The sequence below is a fragment of the Condylura cristata genome, unplaced genomic scaffold, assembly GCF_000260355.1.
Source record: "Condylura cristata isolate star-nosed mole 26May11 unplaced genomic scaffold, ConCri1.0 scaffold00010, whole genome shotgun sequence".
In the NCBI taxonomy this organism is placed as follows: Eukaryota; Metazoa; Chordata; class Mammalia; order Eulipotyphla; family Talpidae; genus Condylura; species Condylura cristata.
Genome location: NW_004567111.1, coordinates 37,987,927 through 38,009,732, shown reverse-complemented (window position 1 = coordinate 38,009,732; position 21,806 = coordinate 37,987,927). Strand labels below are relative to the sequence as shown.

At 46.0% G+C, this 21,806-nt stretch overlaps 1 protein-coding gene across 1 annotated transcript in view; it reads left to right on the top strand.

Annotated features, from left to right (window-relative positions):
• The first annotated feature begins 5,493 nt into the window (after positions 1–5,493).
• Positions 5,494–21,806, top strand: part of SIAH3 (siah E3 ubiquitin protein ligase family member 3) — a 66,235-nt gene continuing 49,922 nt past the window's right edge. The window contains exon 1 of the mRNA XM_004680143.2: positions 5,494–5,716. Coding sequence (XP_004680200.1) covers positions 5,582–5,716 — 135 coding nt within the window. The 5' untranslated portion in view covers positions 5,494–5,581. The remainder of the gene's footprint in view (positions 5,717–21,806) is intronic.

The window sequence follows — 21,806 nt, the reverse complement described above, 5'->3', positions numbered from 1 at the left end:
TGGCATGTTAAGTATACTATTCTTCACATAGCATTTTTATATACTTGAAATTCATTCCAAGTCAGTATTTGAAGAGAATTGTGAAGTTTTTTAAAGATTTATTTATTTATGCATGCAGAACTGGGGTACAGGCCAGAGGTGCAGGTGTGGTGAGAGGATTCACCAGAGACAAAGTGGGGAGCAGAACAGGCTGACTGACGAAGTACACTGCTAAGTGAAGCAGCGGGCGAGTCAGGAGAGGTCTCCTGCACCTTGTGGGTCACCTCTAGGGCAGGGATCGAACTCATACCGAAGTGGCTTTGGCTTCTTAGTGCTGTGCTTTAACTCTCTGTGCCACCAGGGAGGGCCCCAGAATTGTGAATTCTTTTTATGGCTAATACACCCCATTACATAGATGTATAGATTTTGTCTCATCAGTTCCTTGTGAATGGATAATGTGGAGGTTTAGAGTCTTTCTATTACGGACAGTGCTGTAAGGAGTAGCCTTATGCATGTGTCCTTCCAATTCTTTTCCAGAAACATATTTTTCTAGCTATAATTTTATCCATGTTGAGGACAGAGGTACCTCAAGTCATTGAAATTCATTTCTATTGTGGACACAGGATTTCCCTGTTTTTTCAGTAGTATGAATGATTCCACAATGAATGTCAGTTGCACTTAAATCTCTGACATTTCTAGTTATACGGAAGAATAGAGTCCTACAAATTAAGCTAATAACCTTTTTAGGCTGTGGATACAAATTATCAAACTATTTTCAAAGGAAAAAGATAGTAAGTTTACATTACCAGAGGCAGCAAGTCTCAATGTCTGGCTCTATTGAGATCTGTGTTCAAGTTCTATTTTTCCCATCTTCTATTTGAGCAACTCTAGGCCAGTTAATTTTCCTGAACCATGGTTTTCTCTTCTAGAAGTGGGAAGAATAAAACTTGTGGGGTTATTGTGCAGTGAAAAATCAGATATTTCACTTGTACTCAAGTATGAGCTTGAGTACACAGGCCAATATTTAATATAGTGCCTGCCATATACTAAACATTAAAATGTTTGTTATCACTGTTCCTATCACCAACAAATGTAGATGTCAGTTTCACAGTACAGTCAGCAGCATGGGATATTATTGTTTAAAAATAAAAAATGTCCATTTGACAGGCAAAAGATGCTATGTTTTAATTTGCATTTCTTTCATTTCTAGTTCTGTTGAGCATTATTTCTTTTTCTATATACTCAACTTATATACTATGTCTATTTTTCTATATTATTTTAGTTATCTAAAATACATATACCCAAGTTCTTTATTTTTAATACAAATTTTTTCTTGTCATTATTGCAGCAAACATATCCACAACATTTTTTTCTCAATTCATTCATAAGCTTAGTAGTTTATGAAATCAAGTATTTCCCTTGTGATTACTTCAATATGTTTGAAATCTAATGAAGTGATTCACTTTTCAAAGCTTCAAAATATAGCTCTGTGCTCGTTGACACTATGTTAGTATTATTCGGGGCCTATATCTTAATAAAGAATACTGATCATAAGTTCACAACCTGATGAATTTCTACAAAATGGTTATTTCGTGGTATTAGTTTGCCAGGATTGCCATAACAGAACATCACAAACTGGGTGGTCTAAACAACAAAAATCTTGTTTCACAGTTGTAGAGACTTCAGAAGTCTTAGGTCAACTTCTGAAGGTTGGTTCCTTCTGAAAGCTTTGGGAGGAGTTTGCTCCATGCCTTTCTCCCACCTGCCCCTAAACAGGTGTGCTGGCCATCTTTGGTGTTTCTGTTGAAGTACTGTCCCAAGCTCTGCCTTCATGTTCATGTGACATTCATATGTAAATGTATCCGAATTCTCCCTTTTATAACAACACCAGAGCTCACATGAATGACCTTGTTTTTGCTTGATCACTACTGCGCTGACCCAATTTCTAAATAAGGTCACATTCTCAGGTACCTGTGTTAGGACTTCAGTATCTCTCTTTGGGAGGAACTGATGCACCCCACAACACTCATGAAACTAAAACCCAGATCAAGAAACAGAATATATCTAGCTTTCTAAAACCTACCTCCCCTCCTCTTCCATCTTAACCCTTGCTGAGGCCACTAGTCCCATGATTCCCCACACCATAGATGACTTTTCCCCTGCACCTTAACTTCCTATCACTGGGATGGCGCACAGTAGATCCTTCACTGTCTGATTGCTCTGCCTAAACATCCTATCTGTGAGATCCACCCACATTACAGTGGTACTTAGCAATAGTTGATTCTTCTCATTTCTATGTAGATTTAACAAAAAAAGGAAAAATAATTTTACTGTTGATACTTAGGTTATTTCTAGTTTGCAACTACTATGAATATGTTGCTATGAAAATCCCAGGACAAGTTTTTGATGAACACAGACTCACATTTCCACTGGGCACATGGAACTGTCAAAGGGAATATGTGTTTAGCTTTAAGATGCTCCCACACAGCAGGGTATGAGTGTTTTGCTTGTTTCATGTCCTCACCAGCATTTCATGTTGACTTAAACAAAAATATTTTTGATGACAAGAACAACAAAAAAAAAGGAAGGAGGAAAGAGAAAGAAGCAGGGGGAGAAAAGGAAAGGAGGAAGAGGAAGAAGAATGCTTCTTACTAAAGCTACTATGAAAACCAGACATTGGGCTGGCAATCTTACCTATGTTATATAATCTCATTTAAACTTTAAAATACCCTCTAAGGGAGTTATTAGCATCTTTTTACAAATGAGAAAATTAACTATCAGTGTGATTTAATAATTTGTCCCAAGAAACAATAAGGTCGGGTTTAAGCCACTTTTTTTTTTTTTTTGTATAATTAGCAAAACCAGAAACTTTCCAGCCCATATAGATATAAATTTGGTAGCTGTGTAAGGGAAGGGGAAGCCCTTGGATGGTGGTAAAACATGGGGGATTAGTGTGGCTACTGTGTGACCAACTTAGTGATAAGGGGTGGGCACAGCTCTAAATCTCATCCTGAGGTTGGCTCTACCCTGTTCTCCCTTTAACGTTAAACGGGAACATTTCTTATGAGGTTCTGCTCCAAATGCTGCCCAAGGAATGATTATTTTGAAGACTGGCTTTGAGAACAGATGGGTGTTCTTGATATTCTAAAGAAGATGGAAACCGGTTCTGAAGTGAAAAAAGAAGGGGTCAGGTCTGGGACCAAGGAAAAGTCACCCTAATTGCCCATCTAGCACCCACCTGGCACTGTTCTCACCCTCATGCTCACCGGCACCCCAAGCCCTTCAGCCTGCATGCCCAGGCCTGTCTCTGGGTGACACAAGAAACATGGACCCTTAAGAACATAGCAGGAGCCAAGCTCACTTGTATTACCCACTCTCCTGCATGGCCCTGGAGGGAAGAGCGACTAGCAGGGAGGGTAAAGGGCAGTATGGAGCAAGAAAGGCAAAACGTGTCGCCAGACCATCCTGCTGCCCAACATACTCAGTGGACTCAGCAGTGGGAGGCTGCTCTGGGACAGGCACTGAGCTAGTCTCTCCAGATACTACATGTTATTTTCACAATGATCCTGACAGAGAAATGAATTTCTGTGGTCTCATTGTAATATGTGGGGACTGTGCCCAAGTAAGTTTAGGAAACCTGTTTGAGGACACAAAGGGAGAAACAAGCAACGTGACCATTTCAATCACACAAAAGGGTAGGAAAAAGGGACATCTGGACTTTCCTGAATTATGCATTGTGTTGTTAAGGATCTGAGGGAGTAGAGGGATACATGCTCACTTTTTTTTTTTAATGTAAAACAATAAGAGAAACCAAGTATTTTCCTGCTTGAACTGCTAAAAGCTTGTTCTGGAACATGAAAACTTTAGAAAGTGCGTTCTGGTGTTGTGAGCCAACCACGTTTATTTATGAACCATATAATGCTTGGGTCAGGGGGCTCTTCTATACAAGTATTCCATGGATGACGTGCTAATTCCAATATTATTACCTTCTATTTTTGTGCCAGTGCAATGGTTTTAGAAAGTACAAAGTTTTCATTAATTGGATACTTGGCTTATTTGTCTCCTAAAACACTGGCTTGATTTTAAGTTCAAGTTGAGCTCCATTCTGACTTCAATAAACCCATGTACTTTCTACTCCCCCCCATATTTAAATCTGTTGGTTTATTTGCCTGATCAGGTCACAGACACAAGGGTCCCGGCAGTGATTATGCTGTGCATACATTACATCCCAAGCCCTAGAGGCAGAGCAGGGCAAGAGCCCTTCAAAAAGGAGCAATGGGCTGACGCTGGGTGCACCCTTCACACAGGCACTTTCCCAGACACAGGGGGCCTGGACTGACTTCTTTTCTCGATTAAAAAAAAATAAAACAAACAAAGAAGTGGGAGACTCGCTCATTTCTGCTATAGCCAGAAGGCTAAGAAATCTCTGGCACAGCTCAGGAACCTTTCTCCCTGAGCAGTGGGTGAGTTTAGAGGTCCCCCCTGTCCCATTCTGGAGACAGGGGGAGTGCAGTCTGAGGACTGGAATGCCCTCTGCCTGCTCCTGCGCAGAAATGTGCTTCTAGCAATCACAGAGACAAGCAAATGGTGTGGTATGTGTGCTCTTAATCTCTATTTTATCGTCTCCAACAATTTAGTGGTTAATTAGCAATTTGCTGCCCACCAATATGCAAATGAATGACAAGCAAAGGCCTTTAGCATCTGTAATTATTTTGCTGATTTACAAGCCACTTTCCTCTCTTTGTAGGTTTTTCTGTGTGTGCATTCATGCATCAAGGATTTCATTATTTTTAGAAGCATACTCTGCGAGGTTTTATGCTTTAATATTTTCAGGCTTCAGTAATTACAGTAGTATGGATATACATGTTTCCTCTCAATTCCAAATGCATTTTATTTCTCTGGAATACTTTTCTTTTGATGAAGAGGGGAGAGTAAGATTTATCAAGGGGCTGAAATCCAAATTGCAGAGAGAGAGAGAGAATCAGAGCACAAGATTGAAAGATGCACATTTCTGCAGCTGCCAAATCCTTATCTGGAATCTGAGTCGTCTTGTAATATTTGATTTTCTCCCAAACAGCTCCTGCAAGTCGAGCCACGGTCTGCGTTATCCATCTGCCTACTTTGGAGCAGGGTGTTTTACTATTTGGCGGTTTAAACGCTTTACGTTTTCGCCAGCGCATTAAGAAAGGCTCTCATGTTAAATTAAGTCAATTAATAAATGGAGACACATTAAGCAATCAATTTTGTCAGCCTATCTCCCCAGCATTATGTATGGTTGGCTGTAATCACAAGATAAATGCAATGTGCTGATCTATGGTAATGTTCAATAATACATTCTCCGCCAGGCTCAATTCATCAGGGAGTTTCGGTAGGGGAGGCATTTGTTATTGGCTGTCTCTGCATCTCAAGGATAACATTTCTGTCCTTTTGATTGGCCGCCTCACTGCTGCAAGATTCTAACCGTCTTATTTTGATGATGAATATGAAGGCACGCTAAGCCGGGCTGGAGCGGAGTGTCTCGGAGGCTGCGCTCTTGCCACAGCCCAAGGTCTTCTGGCTTCCTCGGCTGCCTTCTTGTGCCCACAACCCCCCAAAAGTTGTGATGCTTTTCTTTACCCAGTGCTTTGGGGCTGTGTTAGATCTCATTCACCTCCGCTTTCAGCACTACAAGGCTAAACGGGTTTTCTCCGCTGCCGGGCAACTTGTCTGCGTCGTAAACCCCACACACAACCTAAAGGTGAGTTTAATGCTCTCTATCATTTGATATTCGGGCGGCTGGGGCTCAAGCCCTTCCCCGCCGCGTCCGCGACCCCCCCACCCCCGCGCACCAGCAGCTCCAGGCAAAAGCTCGTTCGCTGCCGCTAGGAAGGTGTCTGCACCCTGAGATGTTGCCTGCGCTCCTTCTAGCTCTTGGTGACTGGTGCCCCTGACTAGCAACAACTGAGTGATAGTCTAATTCCCTTCCCCCCTTCCCCTCCCACCCCCGCCCCTGTCAGCCCCAGCCCGGTGGGGGTCAGAAAGGAGAGCGGTGTCGGTGGCAGCGGGGGTGTCCCCTTCCCCTCCCAAATATTTGTGGACAAGTGTTAGGGAACACTCAAGATTTGAAAAGTTACCCAATTTGCATTCTTACCCAAGTGTCTGGAAAAACAGGCAAGCTCAGGGATTTTGGAAGCTCCCAGCTAACCCTTGAGTAGCCCAGACCCAGATCTGGGAGCTAGCTAGGGGCCTCTTTCTGCAAAGTGTGTTTCCTTGTGTGTGTGTGTGTGTGTGTGTGTGTGTGTGTGTGTGTGTGTGTGACAGAGAGACACAGACAAAGAGTGAGAGGGTGTGAGGAGTTTGTCTTCTTTCCTTTTTGCTAGCTAGATGTGTCCCTCACACTGAAGACAGGAAGAGGTAGATTTGTTTTAATTGTATAATAATAAAACCCTTCCCGAGCTGCTTTGCCTGAATCACTGCAGGTGGCTATGGGTGCTGAGTTGCCTGAGGCTGGTGAACTGCGCATCTGGCATCTCTGATTCTGTTTTTGTGCCTCCAGGTCAATGCCTTTTAAGAAAATAGCCAAACATGAGACATGGGGGAGGATAGATACACGCACAGCCAAGACTGATAGGCAATGAATGGTCACCTTCTAGGGGGCGGCAGGGAGGCTGAGGGCAGTGTGGCAGGTTAAGGGTTGACTGGAGGACCCCCTGAACTCCCCAGAGGTGAAGTGAACCAGCTTAGCTCTGTCCTAAAATAAAGGATGGACTCCTTGGGACCTTGCTTTCCTTACTTTACTCAGGGCTGAGTGACGGCGAAGGGCACTTCTGCTGTGTAAGTGCTGGAACAATCTGAGGATAAATCTGTCTTCTCGTTTTGGGGCAGGAAGAGTGTTGCCGGGTGCTCATCACTTTATAAACTGTAGTCAGCCTCTTTCAGCCCGATCCTTGCTGGTCAGTACTGATGGGTGCCCCTGGCCCCTCATTCCTAGAACTCCTTAGGTGGGAGAGCTGCCTGGGCTCCTGGGGCAGCTGTTGTGGTGAGTTCTGGGTGGAGGGGTGATGAACTGCCTTGGAACCCCCGTGGGGTGCCTGTCCTAGGAACTGGCTTTCCTTGTACCCAAGGGGTGACCAACACCTTCACACTCAGCCACTATTGCTCCCTTTTTTCTCACACTCTCTTCCTCTCTCTTCCTTCATCCCACTCTTTCTTTTTTCTTCATGGCTTATGTCTATCAATGAAAATTCACTACCAGCCATCCTTAGCAAGGGGAATGTATGGTATACATATTAAAATATGATTTTGAATTCCATTGTATGGGTACTTTTGAGCCCATATTCAACTCCCATTATTTTGTCACTTTACATTAGTTAGTTCCCTGTGGCAAGAAATTTTGCTTACTCCTGTTTTGCATTTTAATACCTTTAAACATTTTTTATGAGACTTAGTGGTTCCAAAGTTTGAATTTATATGGTTCATTGACTGCAGCTGATGATGAAGGAAGGGGTGCTCAGATCTTGAAGTGAACGGGGGTGACAAGCCTGTGTGTGTACTGCTCAGTGGAGTCTGTCTGGACATTGACCAAAAGTCCTGCTTTCTGGAAACAAAGTCCAGGTCCAAAGTCAGGGCTGCAGATCCTGGTTCCTTTCTGGCCAACTGTGTGACCTCGAATGACAACCTCTGAGCTTTCCCTTCCTCACTTTCAGAATGAACATAGAAATATTTATCCTACCTCCTCACACTACTGTGTGACACTGAGGAGAGATATTAAAAGTGGAGGTGCTTTCTAACACTTTCCTCAAATGAAAAAAAGAAAATGTACTGCATATCATTTCTTAAAAGTTACATTTAGGAACTTCCAAAGTTGTCACATAAAACCTTTAGCCAACTTAGAAATCATAGAAGCAGTAAAATAAAATAGGTGACATAGCTTTAAGAGGCTGTTTTCCGTAGTTCACATTTTCACATACATTCTCATTTGACTTTTCATTTCCCATAAAACCCCACTTAGAGATTTTGCTCAGGGGAGCATCACCACAGGTAAACAAAGCGAGCAGAGTGCTGTTAATACTACGGGGGTTGGGGTGGGGGAGGCAGGCAGAGCACACAGGACTCACAAAGGCTGCGCCAGGCAGGGGAGCCCTGTAGCCCAGGCCTCCTTTGCGGAGGTCTCAACAAACACCACCTGCTACTCCAGAGTCCGGGTGGTCCATCGGGTGAGCTTTACCTGCTCCTAATATCTATGGGCTAGCAGCCATTTGCAGTGCTTGTAAAGCAGCAATTCCCTAAGACCACTGCTAGCCCCATCACTTACATTAAAAAGTGCATAAAACCTCAAAAGAAAAGTGCTCCATCTAAGCCTTAATCTCCATAGACAGACCACAGAAGTACCCTTTGGATGTAATACACTATGATCCATGTAGGGGGGAAATTCTTTCAAAAAAAAAAAAATCTGTGTCCATGTTAACCCAGAATAGCTATTGATCTGTGGTGCTTTCCTGCACTGTGTATGACAGGCTGGTACATGAAATGGTGACCAAGGACAGGAGACTGCAACCTTGCCTCCAATTATCTAGGTTGTGCATAACTCAAAGAAGGCTGGGAAGACTGTGTTTTTCTTTGTGGAAGCATTTTTGCAATTTGTCCTTTTCTGGACTTTCTCCAGAATGTTCATGGGGCTTTAAGGTCCTGAGGCAAGCAATGAGTTGTCATCAAAATTCACTTACTGAGCAGAGAAAATCGTGTATTTACCATGCTTCTATAGGTCACCTTCATTCTCAATCTTATTATAGTGATTATTCAGTAGCGTGGGGTTCCTGCAAGCAAGCTGATGCCTTTCCTTCTAAATGGAAGATAGAAGCCTTCCAGGGAATGCAGAAACCCTGGTTAAAGCTATTACCGCTCACCCCCCCCCCAGCCTCAGCCCTCCATAATTAATAGGGACATTTAGAGTATCTGGCCTGGAACTTGAGGGACCTCAGGTCTAAGAAAGGCCAGGTAGGATGAGCCGCAGAGCCCCTTGATGAAGTGTAAGTGATTCCCTGTGTCCATCTGTCTGTCTGTAAGGATGGCTCCTTGCACAGACTAAGGCTCCAGATGATGGCCTCCATTTCTCCTTTCCACCCCATAAAAAGGAGCCAGTGTTCCTGGCTGGCTGCCCTCTGCATCTTCATTCACAGAGGTTACTGAAATGTGGCCAGGAAGCATCCGCCTGGCACTGCTGGTCCAGCGCCTGGTCCTGATGCAGCACTCCCTTCTCCCTTGGGCTCTTTGCTTGTTTCCAAATCAAGAAAGCCTTTCCCTCCTGACTGCTCTCCCGAAGGCCTAACTGCTTCTCTGACGCCTGCCTTAGGTAGTCCTCCATTCTGCCCAGTCTTGAGAGATGCCCTTCGAGAGGTGGGCTAGCAGTTTGGGCATCCAGGCCTCTCCCGGGAAGAGTCTATAGGGTTGGTCAGAGACTGTCTGGGGTCATTCTCAGCACCTCCCAGGCTGGCTGGAGCTGAGCTGAGACGGGCTGGGCCACTTCCGCCTCTCAACCACAGTCTTTGATAAATGAGTTTCTGAAAGAAGATCCGCAAGATGCTTTCTGGCAAACTTCCTTAAGGCCTCTCACTGTACCACTATCATTTGCTGAGACCCTCAGTACCCTCCCTGGCAGCCAGGCATAAGGGTATATGTAAGCTCCCCACTCCATAACTGATCAGGCTTGGGTTTACAGACAAACACACACACACACACACACACACACGCACACACATAGGCACACGATGGGAGAAGCAAAAGGGACACTGGTGGTTTTCATTTATGTCCCTGACAACTACTGATCTAAAATTAGGGCACTTTAGTACCACTACAGGAAGTGTCCACATGCCTTCCATTCTAAGTCTGCCCTGATTAATGTGGATGAGGTATGAGTGACTTTGGGAGGGGGAAGAAGGGAGGATTGCCTAGGGGGAGGAGGGGCATCATCAAAGGAGGAGGGAGAGATGTGTGGCAAACCCAAACATCACCTCTACCATTTGTGGGATAATCTTTTGAAATCAGGCCACTGGGGGCCTTTCACTAACTCAGCCTGGCACAACACAGCAGGCAGCTGAATGAGGGCTAAAGACCTGAACATTGTTTTTAGAGATTTAGAGGTGGCCTTGGAGTGTTCAGCCCGAATACTTATTTGAAAGCAGTTAAAGGCTTCTGACAAAATTGTTTAATAGCTAGTGTGTGGGCTACTCCACTCATTGACACAACCACCTCTGAGGTCTCACTCCTAGTCTTGTGGAAATTTCCTCATCTTCCCTCTGCTGCCTAGGGTTCTCTTCATAGTTCATAGTGCTTTAGAGGGTCCAGGGAAGGCTTGGGGTGAGGGTGGGGGACAGGGAAGCTGGTGATGTTCATTCTGTAAGCCTATTCTAAAGGCTTTCCCTGCAGCCTCTTGCAGCCCTTCTCACTCGTGAATGTTGCATGACACTGCTGGCTCGGAGCAGCCATGCGGCTTTTCTGGTTAATGGTGATTGCAAATGAGACTCTCGAGTCACATAACAGGAGCCCCAAGCCCCAGCAGTCATTGGGTTAGCTGTGTGCTAGTGATGGAGTTGGCGAGAAGGCTGAAGCCAGCTCTAAGAGAAGGTGAGCCGATTACATTGCATTGCATTTAAGCAGCAGCCCCAGGCCAATGCTGTGGAGCTCCCTTGACCTGTCCCTCCAGCTTCAGGGGACTGTTTGGAAGAAATTAGAAAACAGGTACTAAAAGCTTTCTTTGAAATCCCTAGAGAGGGCAGAGTTATTTGGATGGCTTCCCTGAGGGAAGGCAGAATATTTTTCTAGCAATTAACAATAAAGAAAAAAATTAACTGTCTGTGAAGGTATTTTACCCTTAGCAAAATCAGCTCAACTCCACTGACTCTGCTCCCCAAAGGGGACAGCTGACCTGTTTAGACACTGAATGTCATGTGAAATGGGTCAGCGGAGAGAATGGAGACCTGTCTTCTCTTGGGGCTCCAGGAATGAAGGGAAGGTGTCGGAACTGGGAGGTTAAACCTTACTTTACAGTCTGGAAACTGAAGCCAGAATGGGAAGGGGCTGGTATTTGTTTCCTAGAGCTGCCATACAAATCACCACTAACTGGGCTGCTGAAACCAGCGAGTTGTATTCTCTCACAGTTCAAGAGGCTACCAGTCCAAAATCAGGGGGTAAGCAGAGCCTTGCTCCCTCCAAGGCTCCAGGGAAGAATCTGTTCCTTGCCTCATCCAACTTCTGAGGTCTCCCTGTGTCCCTGGGATGTGGCCACACTGCCTGCGATCACACTGCCTCCTTCTGTCCTCCTTTGTGGATGGGACTGCATTTAGGGCCCCCGGGTAATGCAGGATAAGTGTACCCCTGCCCCAGGTTCCTTCATTTAATCATACCTTTGCTCCTATTCAGTCTTTTTTGCCATGTCAGGTAATATTCAACAAGCTCCGAGTTATAGGATGTGATCATCTCTTTGGGGGGGCACCGTTCAAATCACTAGAGAACTTTTGTTAGGTAGCTTATTTAGTGACAGAACTGGAACCAAAAGTGGGCTTGATGACCTCAGAACTATACCCCCTGCACTGTTCCAGGTCGCCCTCAAGTTAGCCCAAACTAACCTTGCTTGGGTGCATACTGTGAAGCAGAAAATTGCAAGATCCCCTTCCTGTACCCTGTCAGCCTTCCTCAGGGTCAGCCTTCCTCGGGGCCAGCAATCTGACCCCATGTACTGTGCCATGGACCCTGCCATCTACTCCTGCCCCAGACTTGCATTTCTTTGCAAATGGATAATTTTGCATCCTCCTCCTCCTCCTCATCCCCTCATCTCCTCCCTAAACCTTTTTCAAATTAAGATAATAATACAATTGTATGATTGCATGTCCATTATATGTTTCAAATCAAGAGATAAAGAGGTACAAAGTCAAAAAGCTTAAAAGCTTTATGTTTTCCCCTTGGTGCATATTTTAAAAATTCACTCGATTATTCTGAAGAGAACGAGTGTTGAGGGGAGAGGGGTGCAGACAGGCAGCACAGGCTTGAGGGAAAACAGGCCTGAGTTCAATTGCAGACTACCACTTGCTGCTGTGTGACTTTGAACTGATGACTCAACCCCTCAGAGACTCTATTTCCTTTGCTATTAAAAGGAGAAAATAATGCCCACCTCCTAGGGTGGCTGCAGGGATGAATGCTGAATGTTCTCACACAGAAAAATGCCTGCCACAGAGGAGCGAGGAGCCGCAGTTCCTGTCAACACGGTCATTATGTTCATGACAATGAAAGAGGCTCCTTGGAAGCTGCCTTCAGCTCCCCACACCCCACCTGGTTGTCTTTCGCTGCCTTCCCTCCCCCTCTGCAAGCTCTGTGCTTGCTGTTTCCTGGAATTTGTGAATTGCCCTTGGCCTTGGAGAGAATTTTGAATAGAACAATTTCTTGCCTTATATAAAGTCAGATTTGTCCTTAATGCTTAGCTTCAAAGCAAGAACTGACCTCGGGGGTTGAGTCCAGAAGTCCAAAGGGAGAAGGGCTAGGACTCTGGAAGACACAGGGCCCGCAGTGGGACCGGAGCGGAACGCATCGGGGTCCTGTCACTCACAGAGCCAGGCGCCGTGCAGATAAGTCCCCCTCTCCACCCATCCTGAAACTCGCCCTCATGACTAATGCATGACTGCTTTTCATTAGTGGCAGCTGAGGAAGCACAGGGTAAGTGGCTCTGTGAGGGACACTGGGCTTGGGGTGTGGATCTGAGGCTGAGTGACACTGAGAGATTCAGCAGGGTGGACTGAGGGTGGTGGTGCACACTGGGTGCTCCCGGGGGGAGGCTGGGCATTTCCTCTTTCAGCTCTTCTGTCTCCAGGAAGGAGCATCCCTCTGAGCAGGACAAGGATGGAGGGAGTGGATGGTCTACCAATGCCGCAGCCTCGGGAATACAGGGGTTCTCAGATCTTTCTAAGCAAGAAAGAACTCCTAGGTCCCACTGTAAGCAGAGAAATGTAAAATATACTGAGCTAGGTTGATAGAACTGAGTCCTCAGCACGCCAACCTGAGTGTTCATATTTACTCACACACACACGCACACACACACGATGGTGATTCTGTGGTGCCAACCTATTTGGACACTGTGTGGTCTCTGAATAGCAGTGCAAAGTCACAGAATGCAGAGCCCAGTGAAGGTGGTATCTGGTCCCCAACACTTTGGAAAATAGGAATGAAACAAACTGGAACTCCTCTCCCCTCTGAGACTGCCCACTCCTGTTTCAGAATGAAGAGTGGGAGGAAGTTAGTGCTGGAAAGCGGAGAGTAAGCTCTGGAGAAGAGGCTTTGCAGATGACCAGTTTGACTGCGGTGCTAACACTTCCCTGGAGTAACCTCTCTGCCCTCCTGGGGCCTACAGTTCCTCGCCTATAAAACGACTGTCATGACAGAGAACGTGATGTCCTGGTGGTGCTGGCATGGGAGCACTGCTCCATTGGCAGTGGGCGGGGCTATGAAGTGGAGCCCCTTGGGGAGGTTACCTGGCACACCAGGGGTGACTGGGGTTCTTAGACTGGGCTGGTGGGACCAGACATCTGCTTCAACTGGATGTTTGTGGGGAGAGAAGGGACAGGCAGCTGTAAAAGACCTATCTGTTCAAACTTAGAGAACCAGAACCCTGCTCTAGGCCTGCTCCAGCTTAGGCCCAAGGTGGCGTGATGGAAGAAGCTTGTGCAAGGTCACAGCTGAGGAGGCCAGAGTGGGTCTGCAAGCCTGTTCTGGATTCCAGCTGTAGGGGTGCAGTGTGGTGAAGGATACCCCCTCTAACATGAGCCCAAGGCAGGCTGCATGTCTTCCAAGGGCCCTTGTCCTCAGGACTGCCAGGGTGTAAGCAGCTGGGTGACACTGGGGCATTAAAAAGGCATGTGTGCCCTGTGCTTCCAGGGCCAGCACATCCAGCAAGGTGGGGTTGAGCCTCCAAGTGCCATGCCCAGAGCCACAAAGTCCTAACTCCAGACTTTCAAATAACAGATGGATCAAGTTCAGCTACAAGAGGCCTCATTTTCATCTTGACTTGTGGGTCCAGGATGAAAGTGCCATCAGAAAATAGATCTGAAACTGGCCTAATGTGTTTTGCTGAAGAACAGGGTCTTTGTGGGTAATCTAGAATGGTAGCCTAACTGGAAATGTCAGTTTGACTTGTAAGAAGCTGTATCTCTTAATAATGTCTTGGTACTTTAATGTATTTTTAATCACGAATCCATGAGCAGGAGGAGCGGTGTGCCATGGGGCTGTCTCCAGCTGAGGCACCGGGAGCTCCAGCAAGGAAGGAGTAGCCTGTGGAAGGCACCAGCCAGGTGCCCAGGAAATACCCCGAGAGTATCCTGTATGGAGGAGAAAGGCCACTGCAGGCTGTGTTTGCAGAGGGAAGCTGGGGCAGTTTGGCATTAGGAAGGCCCCACTGAGATCAAATCCAGATCAATAACAGATTTTCCAAAAGACTTGCCGGCAAGTCTAGCCATCTGCCCAGCTTTGTAGTCAGACACCATGGGGCCTCGGCTCTAAGACCTAAGCCCTCATCAAGAATGTGCCGGAAGTCTGAGGCCAGTAACCACTCAGACCCTGGCTGGCCTTCCTTTAAATTAGGATGGGCTTATTATACTGGGCCCATTGTACTGCAAACTGGCTACCCCTCCAGCTGCCTCAAGACAGTTCTCTACCTTCTCCTTAGGCACACAACAATACAAATAACTGTCACAATGGCTACCATTTCTCCAAGGCATAGGTCCAGGGACTGTGTTAAATGTTCTGCACTTAATTCTCACCAGGAGGTGGTATATTTTATCATTGTCTATTATACGAAATACTGTAGCAGGAGAAGAAGGTGGAAGGACTTGCTCAATGTCACACAGATCTTTGTGGCAGAGCCCTTTTAAATGAAAACCCTATGCTTTGAAGCACTTCTTGGGATGGCATCCCTTAATGTTCTTGTCACAACCGAGTCAGCTTGGCAGGTCATAGGACTAATATTGAGGGTGTTATATTTCATTTTAAAAGATTCAGTTGGGGTCCTGTTATATTCACACTGTGTATTATACACCAAACACATCCAGAGATCCTCCAGCTCTTGGGTCAATCCTGGGGGACATTCTAGAGCCCTGGGGCTTCTCTGTGCTGCCATGGAATCAGCCCCTGTGGCCTATGGCATTTTCTTTGCTCACTTCCAACTGCTGCCTGGAATCACCTTCCCCAGTAAACTACTGCATCTAAGAACTGGTCTCAGGCTCTACTTTGTGGAACCTCAGTTAACTACTAGCTAACTTTCAAAGCTATCACCTAACTTTTGTTGAGCACTTAGTTAAGTGCTAAGTGATTCACCTGTATTGCCATTTCTTAAATCTTCAGAGCACTGCCATCAGTATGTCCTCAGTTTATACAAGAAGAAGCTGAGGCCTTGACAGAATAAGTAGCTCATCCAAGGATACTTCCTATGCTTTTAAGCTCCATGTTGGGCTTTTTCCCTGTGGACCATAGAAGTAGTTGCCTAGAAGCTTCTACAAAGAGCCCAGTCTTCTAAGTCCAGAATTCACACATATTAAGATTTGCATAAACTAACTCAGTTTATGCAATGCCCAATTCTAAATTAATGCCCAATTCTAAATTATCTTATGGAAAGGGAAATTCTTGACCCATGACCATTTCTTTTAAATGGGTTATATGGTTTGACAGGTAGGCAGATCATCTAAAACTAACACTGACCCCCAAAATCTGGGACATGCAATTATGTTCTCTCCACCTGACCTGCTTCTCAATGACTGAATGACTGGAGCTATTTGACCACATCCAAATCGCAAATGCTCCCTAAGTTTGGGGACAGCTCAGACAGGCCACTTTTTCTCTAAGAAAGAAGAAATATTTTTATACAAAAGCAGATGTGCCATGTCACACCTGTTCACTAATAGGTCCACAGGCTTTTGGAATTTCTCATTAGCAACCACACTTTATTATTAAATTTATTTATTTATGCCAAACTCAAAGAGGAACAAAATTTTAATGACTTTGTTCTACTTAATATAACCAGCCTGTCCTCTAATTTTGGTAAGCCCCACTCTGAACATCCTTCAAACATTCCTCTTTCCAAAACCACTGTGGGAAGACCCCAGTGAGGAAGGTTGATGTGAGAGGTGAGTTTATAGGAGGAAAGTAGGGAGATATTTGTGAGTTTTGTTTCCAGTGTGGAAGCTGGAGAAATGGGGACCAGGACTTTGGGGAGCAGGAAGATTATACTAGCCAGGAGCTGTGGAGGCAAATCACCAAACAAGTAAAGCATCACCATCCTCAGCCCCACCCATGGGCCAGCAGGCAGGGGAGGCACTGGCACTGGGTGCCTGTGCGCTCCCAGTCTCCCCAGAAGCAAGCCGTGTGATGAGCACATTATGAAACTGCCTCATTGAAGCCAAAGTGATACATCTGCTTATGATAATTAAATAAACACCACTTGGGCCTTCTCGGGGTATTACTGAATCAAGTGCCAGATATACAAGGCTCCAAGAATATGTGAGAAATTAGCAGTGGCAAGGAGAGCTCCTGCTAAGGAGGGCACTTGTCACCCATCCTTGAACGTGCTTGGGGGTTTCCTCTGGACTGAAAGGTTACACTTTTATCTGCAGATTGGTTTGGTTGCATAGGGTTTTGTGAGAGTTACTTGACTTTGGCTTGTCCATCTGTTATAGGACAGGGTGAAGGGTATTCCAGAACCCCCCTTACCTGTCTGCTCTAAATAGGTTCAGCCATCTACTGCATAAAGAAAACCATCCTCTAGTACGTGAGACCCCCAACACAAAGGAACTTTAATACAATGACTGTGTGGAAAAGAGAAGAGGAGAGAAAGAAGAAAGTTAAAATAGTTTCCAGTTAAACACCAACATTACCCATCTCCTGGTGGATAAATGCCCAGACACAGAGGTTGAACTCAAGCAGGGCCACTGAGGCCTGAAAGCCTGCAGTAAACCCAAGGCAGGTCCTGGTGGGGACCCATCGGAAAAGGGCGGAGGAGCCAGGCAAGTAGAAGAAAAAGAGCAAAATCAAGATAAAAGCTGCCATTGTCAGCCTCCCCATGGGTCGGTCTCTCACCCACATCTCTGTCTCTTTCAAGTGTCTCCTTCCATGTCCCCCAAGTGCCTGTTACAAGTCCAAAGCCCAGAAGCAAATACGGCTTCTTCACAGGTCTCTGCTTCATGTGCCTCCTCCAGATCACCTTCTTGATCCCCTTCTTTCCTTCTCTCATTCTTCTCTAGCTTCTCTTCCTTGTTCAGGTTCCCATCTGGAACCTGGACCCTCCCCTTTCCTGGGGTCCACCTCGTAAGAGGGGGACACTTGCTGTCTGCAGAGATGGGGCTTTCCCACTGACCTTATCTAGGTGTGGCCTCCTTTCCAAAGGGGTTTAAGGCTGTTTATACCAAATGGTGTAGCGATAATGTGAATCAGAATAAGTATAGCGGAGAATACAATTAGACCTTAACTTATTTATCATAGGTGACACATTTAGTCAAAAAGTAACACTCCGTGGGTATATTTTAAATGCCTCTTATGTCACTAGACTCAACTGTGCTTTCATTAGTTCCAATATTCACAACTGTGTGATCCTTGACAAATGACTTAACCACTCTGAGCTTCTTTTCCCAGCAATAATGACACACACAGTATGAAGTTAATGAGGAGTGCATGTGCTAAATACACTCAAAAGCACCTAGATCATGCCCTTCCCACAGTAGTGCCTCATAAATGGACCACATTACCTCCACTCCTTCCGTCCTGCCTTCTGTCCCTCTTTAACTTGTCTTTCATGTTCAATAAGGAAGTTTCCAGAAAGCACTTCTGGAAGGGTCTGATTAGTGGCTTAGTAGGGAGCCTGCAGGAATGCCTAAGTTTGGAATTATGAAAGCCTTGTGCACAGGGAAGGAAGGTGGAGGATGATTCCATGCGAGCGCCCGAAGCCACCATTATGTCTTTTACACTCACTGCATCTTGCGATTGTTATCTGGGTTTCCCTCACAGATGTCAATTCTCCCATGGGGCTGGGGTAGAAAAGGGACTGCTGGAAGGCTATTTTTCCCACATGAGCTGGAAGACCAGGGGCAGGAAGACAATTCCAGACCTGGAGCTTCACCCAGCAGGACTGGGTAGTCCAAGAGCACTAGAACCTGCTGCTCCATCTACCAGACTTGAGGACAGCAGATGTCTGCACATATTTCCCTAATCAATCAGAAAATAAAGATGACAAGTACAATTTTCTCTTACGCTCTGAGGTCATATGAATACGTCCAGGCATACAGGAGTGGAGTCTGTAGAGACAGCCAGCAAGAATTCCAAGCAAACAGTTGCTGTCAGGGATATGTGCCCACTGGCAGCAGCCCAAGCTGCCTCCTCTGTGAAGCCCTTCCTGATAGCCCCTTTTTCTTGGGAAAATCAAACCCCCCTCATTCTTCCTCCCTGGTCCCTGTATCGACTCACCCAAGCCCTCAGCCACTGTATGGGGTCATTTGCACATCTGTGTCCCAACCAGATAAGACATCCCCCATGGGGGCTCTGAATTCCCAGGGCTAGCACAAGTGACTTGAAATTAATAGGTGCTTAGTAATTATAGGTCTAATTGGTCAATGAGAGGACTGTTAAGTTACAATGCAACAAAGGAGAAGAACGTAATGGGTCATCAAGGTAGAGGTTCAAGAAGAGCCTGTTTCTGGAAGGCTGCCCTCCATTGCAAACTCAATATGAAGATGGTAGATCAGAAGGCCAGGTAAGCAGCAGGACTTGGTCCCAAGCCCCCAGCCCCCTCCTGCTAGTACTGGGCTTCTGAGTCTAGAGTGGGTCTGGGTTCAGGATCAGGGCCAATGATACAAGAAAGTGTGATTTGAAGTGTTGGATTGTGAAGCCACACTACCTGGAGTCAACTCCTGCCTCCTCAAACGCCAGGCCTGTGACACTGGACATGAAACTTAGTTTTCTATGCTTCAGTTTTCCCAGCTGTAAAATGGGAATAATAGTTCCTGCATCTTAGTGTTGTGAAGACTAAATGAGTTAAAATAGTTAAATGCTTGGAACAGCACTTGGCACCAAGTACATGCTACACGGGTGTTAGCTGTTCCTCCTGCTACTGCTGGTGTTGCCATCACTGCAGGTGAGGCACACACACTCACTCAGCAGGTCGTGATGGTTATGTCTCCAGAAGGCCTAATTTTGGCTCAGTGCAAAGGAAGGTAAAGAGCCTCTCCTAGCCCAGGGTAGTTTGAACTGCCGAGTCCCAGAAATTTCCAGCCTTCCCTATTGAAAGGAAAGAGTAGTCCCACAGACCCCACTACAGTTCAAGGCAGCCCCTCTTTGGAAGAGAGGCTTAGTGCCCCACAGACACTGAGGTGAGAATGCAAGGGGCAGGCCCTGTGAGGATGCAGACACCAATTACCAGCCCTGAGCCCTGAGATCTGAGCCCTGATCTCCCAGGGAGCACGGCCCTGTCGCCTGAGCTCCTCTACTACATCTTCCCCTTGGCTTTCTGTCACCTTTCAGATGGTCCCCAGTCTCAGAACTCATAGGCCTCAGGCCTGCTCCCCCCTCTCCTCCCCCCCTTCTCCAGGCAAGCCGAGAAAGCCCCAGGGAGCCCCTGGATGTCAGTAAACAGGTCTGTGTGATTGCTGGGCCTTCACAATTGGACAGCCTTTTCTTTCCCCTGATAGAGATAAATGTTGATAACTCAATGATGATGAAAACATTGTAAAGTGCCAAGCACAGCATGTTTAGTTACAAAAGCCAGGAATCATTGCTTCAGCCTTGCTACTAAGAAAACTGGTTGTTGAGTCCAGGATAATTCTAGTAAGAAATAGGCATTCTGGGATTAATTGTTTAGAATGTAATGACTGCTACAACCCAAACTAATGAGAACAGAAGGCAGTTTCCAATTTGAAATTCGGGCATGAAATAGGCTTTGCCAGGCTGGCTGATGCAGAAAAAGAGAGTAAGGCTTCTTTTTCTTCTTCTTCTTTTTTAACCTTAGTACTAGATGAGCAGAAAATAGCAAAACATTCTGCAAGAACAGCTTCTGAGAAGACTAGCCAAAGTCTGTACAGAAGCTCCGGGAAAACTCTTTGTTGATTATCAAAAGTCTGGCTGAACTTTTCCCAGAGGCCCTAAGCAGGTCAGGGTCAATCACACTGTCAAGCAGTGGGTCACAATCATCCCAGCTCAGTTCTGTCCTTTGGTGAATCTCCCGCTTCCCATTTCTGTACCTCCTGTAAAACTGGTGACGTCTGGTGAAGATCACATGTGAAAATAGCTGGTATGCTGCTCTGCAATCTTTAAATCAGTGTAGGTGGAGACTATTTGGATAAATTACTCCCTTTCTTATTCTTTACTTTGCTTATTTACTTTGGTTTTTAAGAACCCTGCCTTGTTCTTAAAAGGATGCAAGGCAGGCCCTCCCTGGTGGCGCAGCGGGTTAAAGCACTGCACTGAGAATCTAAAGCCACTTCCGCATGAGTTCGATTCCCGCCTGCCCCGGAGGTGACCACATGGCGTGGCAGACCTCTCCTGACCCGCCCGCTGCTCCCCTCAGCAGTGTACTTCGTCCATCTGCCTGTTCTGCTCCCCACTCTGTCCTTGGTGAATCCTCTCACCCTCTGCATCTCTGGCCTGTACCCCAGTTCTGTATGAATAAATAAATCTTTAAAAAAAAAAAAAGGATGCAAGGCAACCTGCCTCATTTCTTCTAACTTCTTGCAGAGCTGTAAGTGCCATGGAGAACAACTGACCTAGAAAGCGGTGACTCAGTAGCAGAACAGTATCAGACTCGGGACCATTTGTTGGGTCCATGGAAGCAGCTGGGAGAGAGTTGAACCCTTGACAGGTTTTCATACCCATGAACATACTGTGGGTAACTGGTGGGTGAGGGGAAGAAAGTGAAGGAGCTCTCTGTTCTGGTGTCTATTTATTGAGCTCCTGCTACGAACATTTATTTATTGAGGCTTGATATAGGGAGTTGTGTTCCAATGGAGAGATTAAAAGGGCTCTCTCAGATCCGAGTTAATGGGCACCTCATTGGAGAGGTCCCAAGTGTCTCCTCAGTTTCCCAGGCCTTTCTCAGCTGCCTCCCCTCTCATCTGGCCTTTCAGCTGGCAGTGGTATTAGAGGTGCTGAACAGGAGCCACCTGAATTCTTTCAACTAGCTAAAAGGCATGTTCATCAAGTCCCCCCAAGAAATAAGGACTCTCTAGATTACCTGTCAGATTTAAATGATCAGAGAAAGTTCTGAGGGAGGAGTTTGACCTGATGCTCTTAGGATAAAGCCAGAGTAAAGAGAAAATCACAAGGGTTGGTCAGGGACATGGTGAAATTGGACACCTTGTCCGCTAGCTCATATTAGTGAGAATATGAAATGGTGCAGTCACTATGAAAGCCAGTATGGAGGTCCTTCAAAAAAATTAAATCTGGAATTACCATACAAAAGGGTTTCTGGACCCAGTCACAATATAGGGTCCGAAGAGGCTTCACCATACCGTACTTGGACCTGCTGGTGTCCAAGAATTCAACTTCATTCCGATCAATGTGATATGACCTACCAGATACAACCCCAAACGTCACAGGTGAAAGGCTCCCAAGACTTCCCTCCTCCTCAGATGCCAGTCCAAGTTCAGGTCTTAATGTGCTCTTGACCGACCAGAGCTATTGATCGAGGCTCCCATGACTCAGGTTTGATTAATTTTCCAAAGAGGCTTACAGAACTCAGGATATTATTTACCCATAGAACAATGATTTATTTAAGAAAGGATATTATCCAGGAACAGTCAGTGGGCAGAGATGCAGAAGGAAAGATAGGGGGC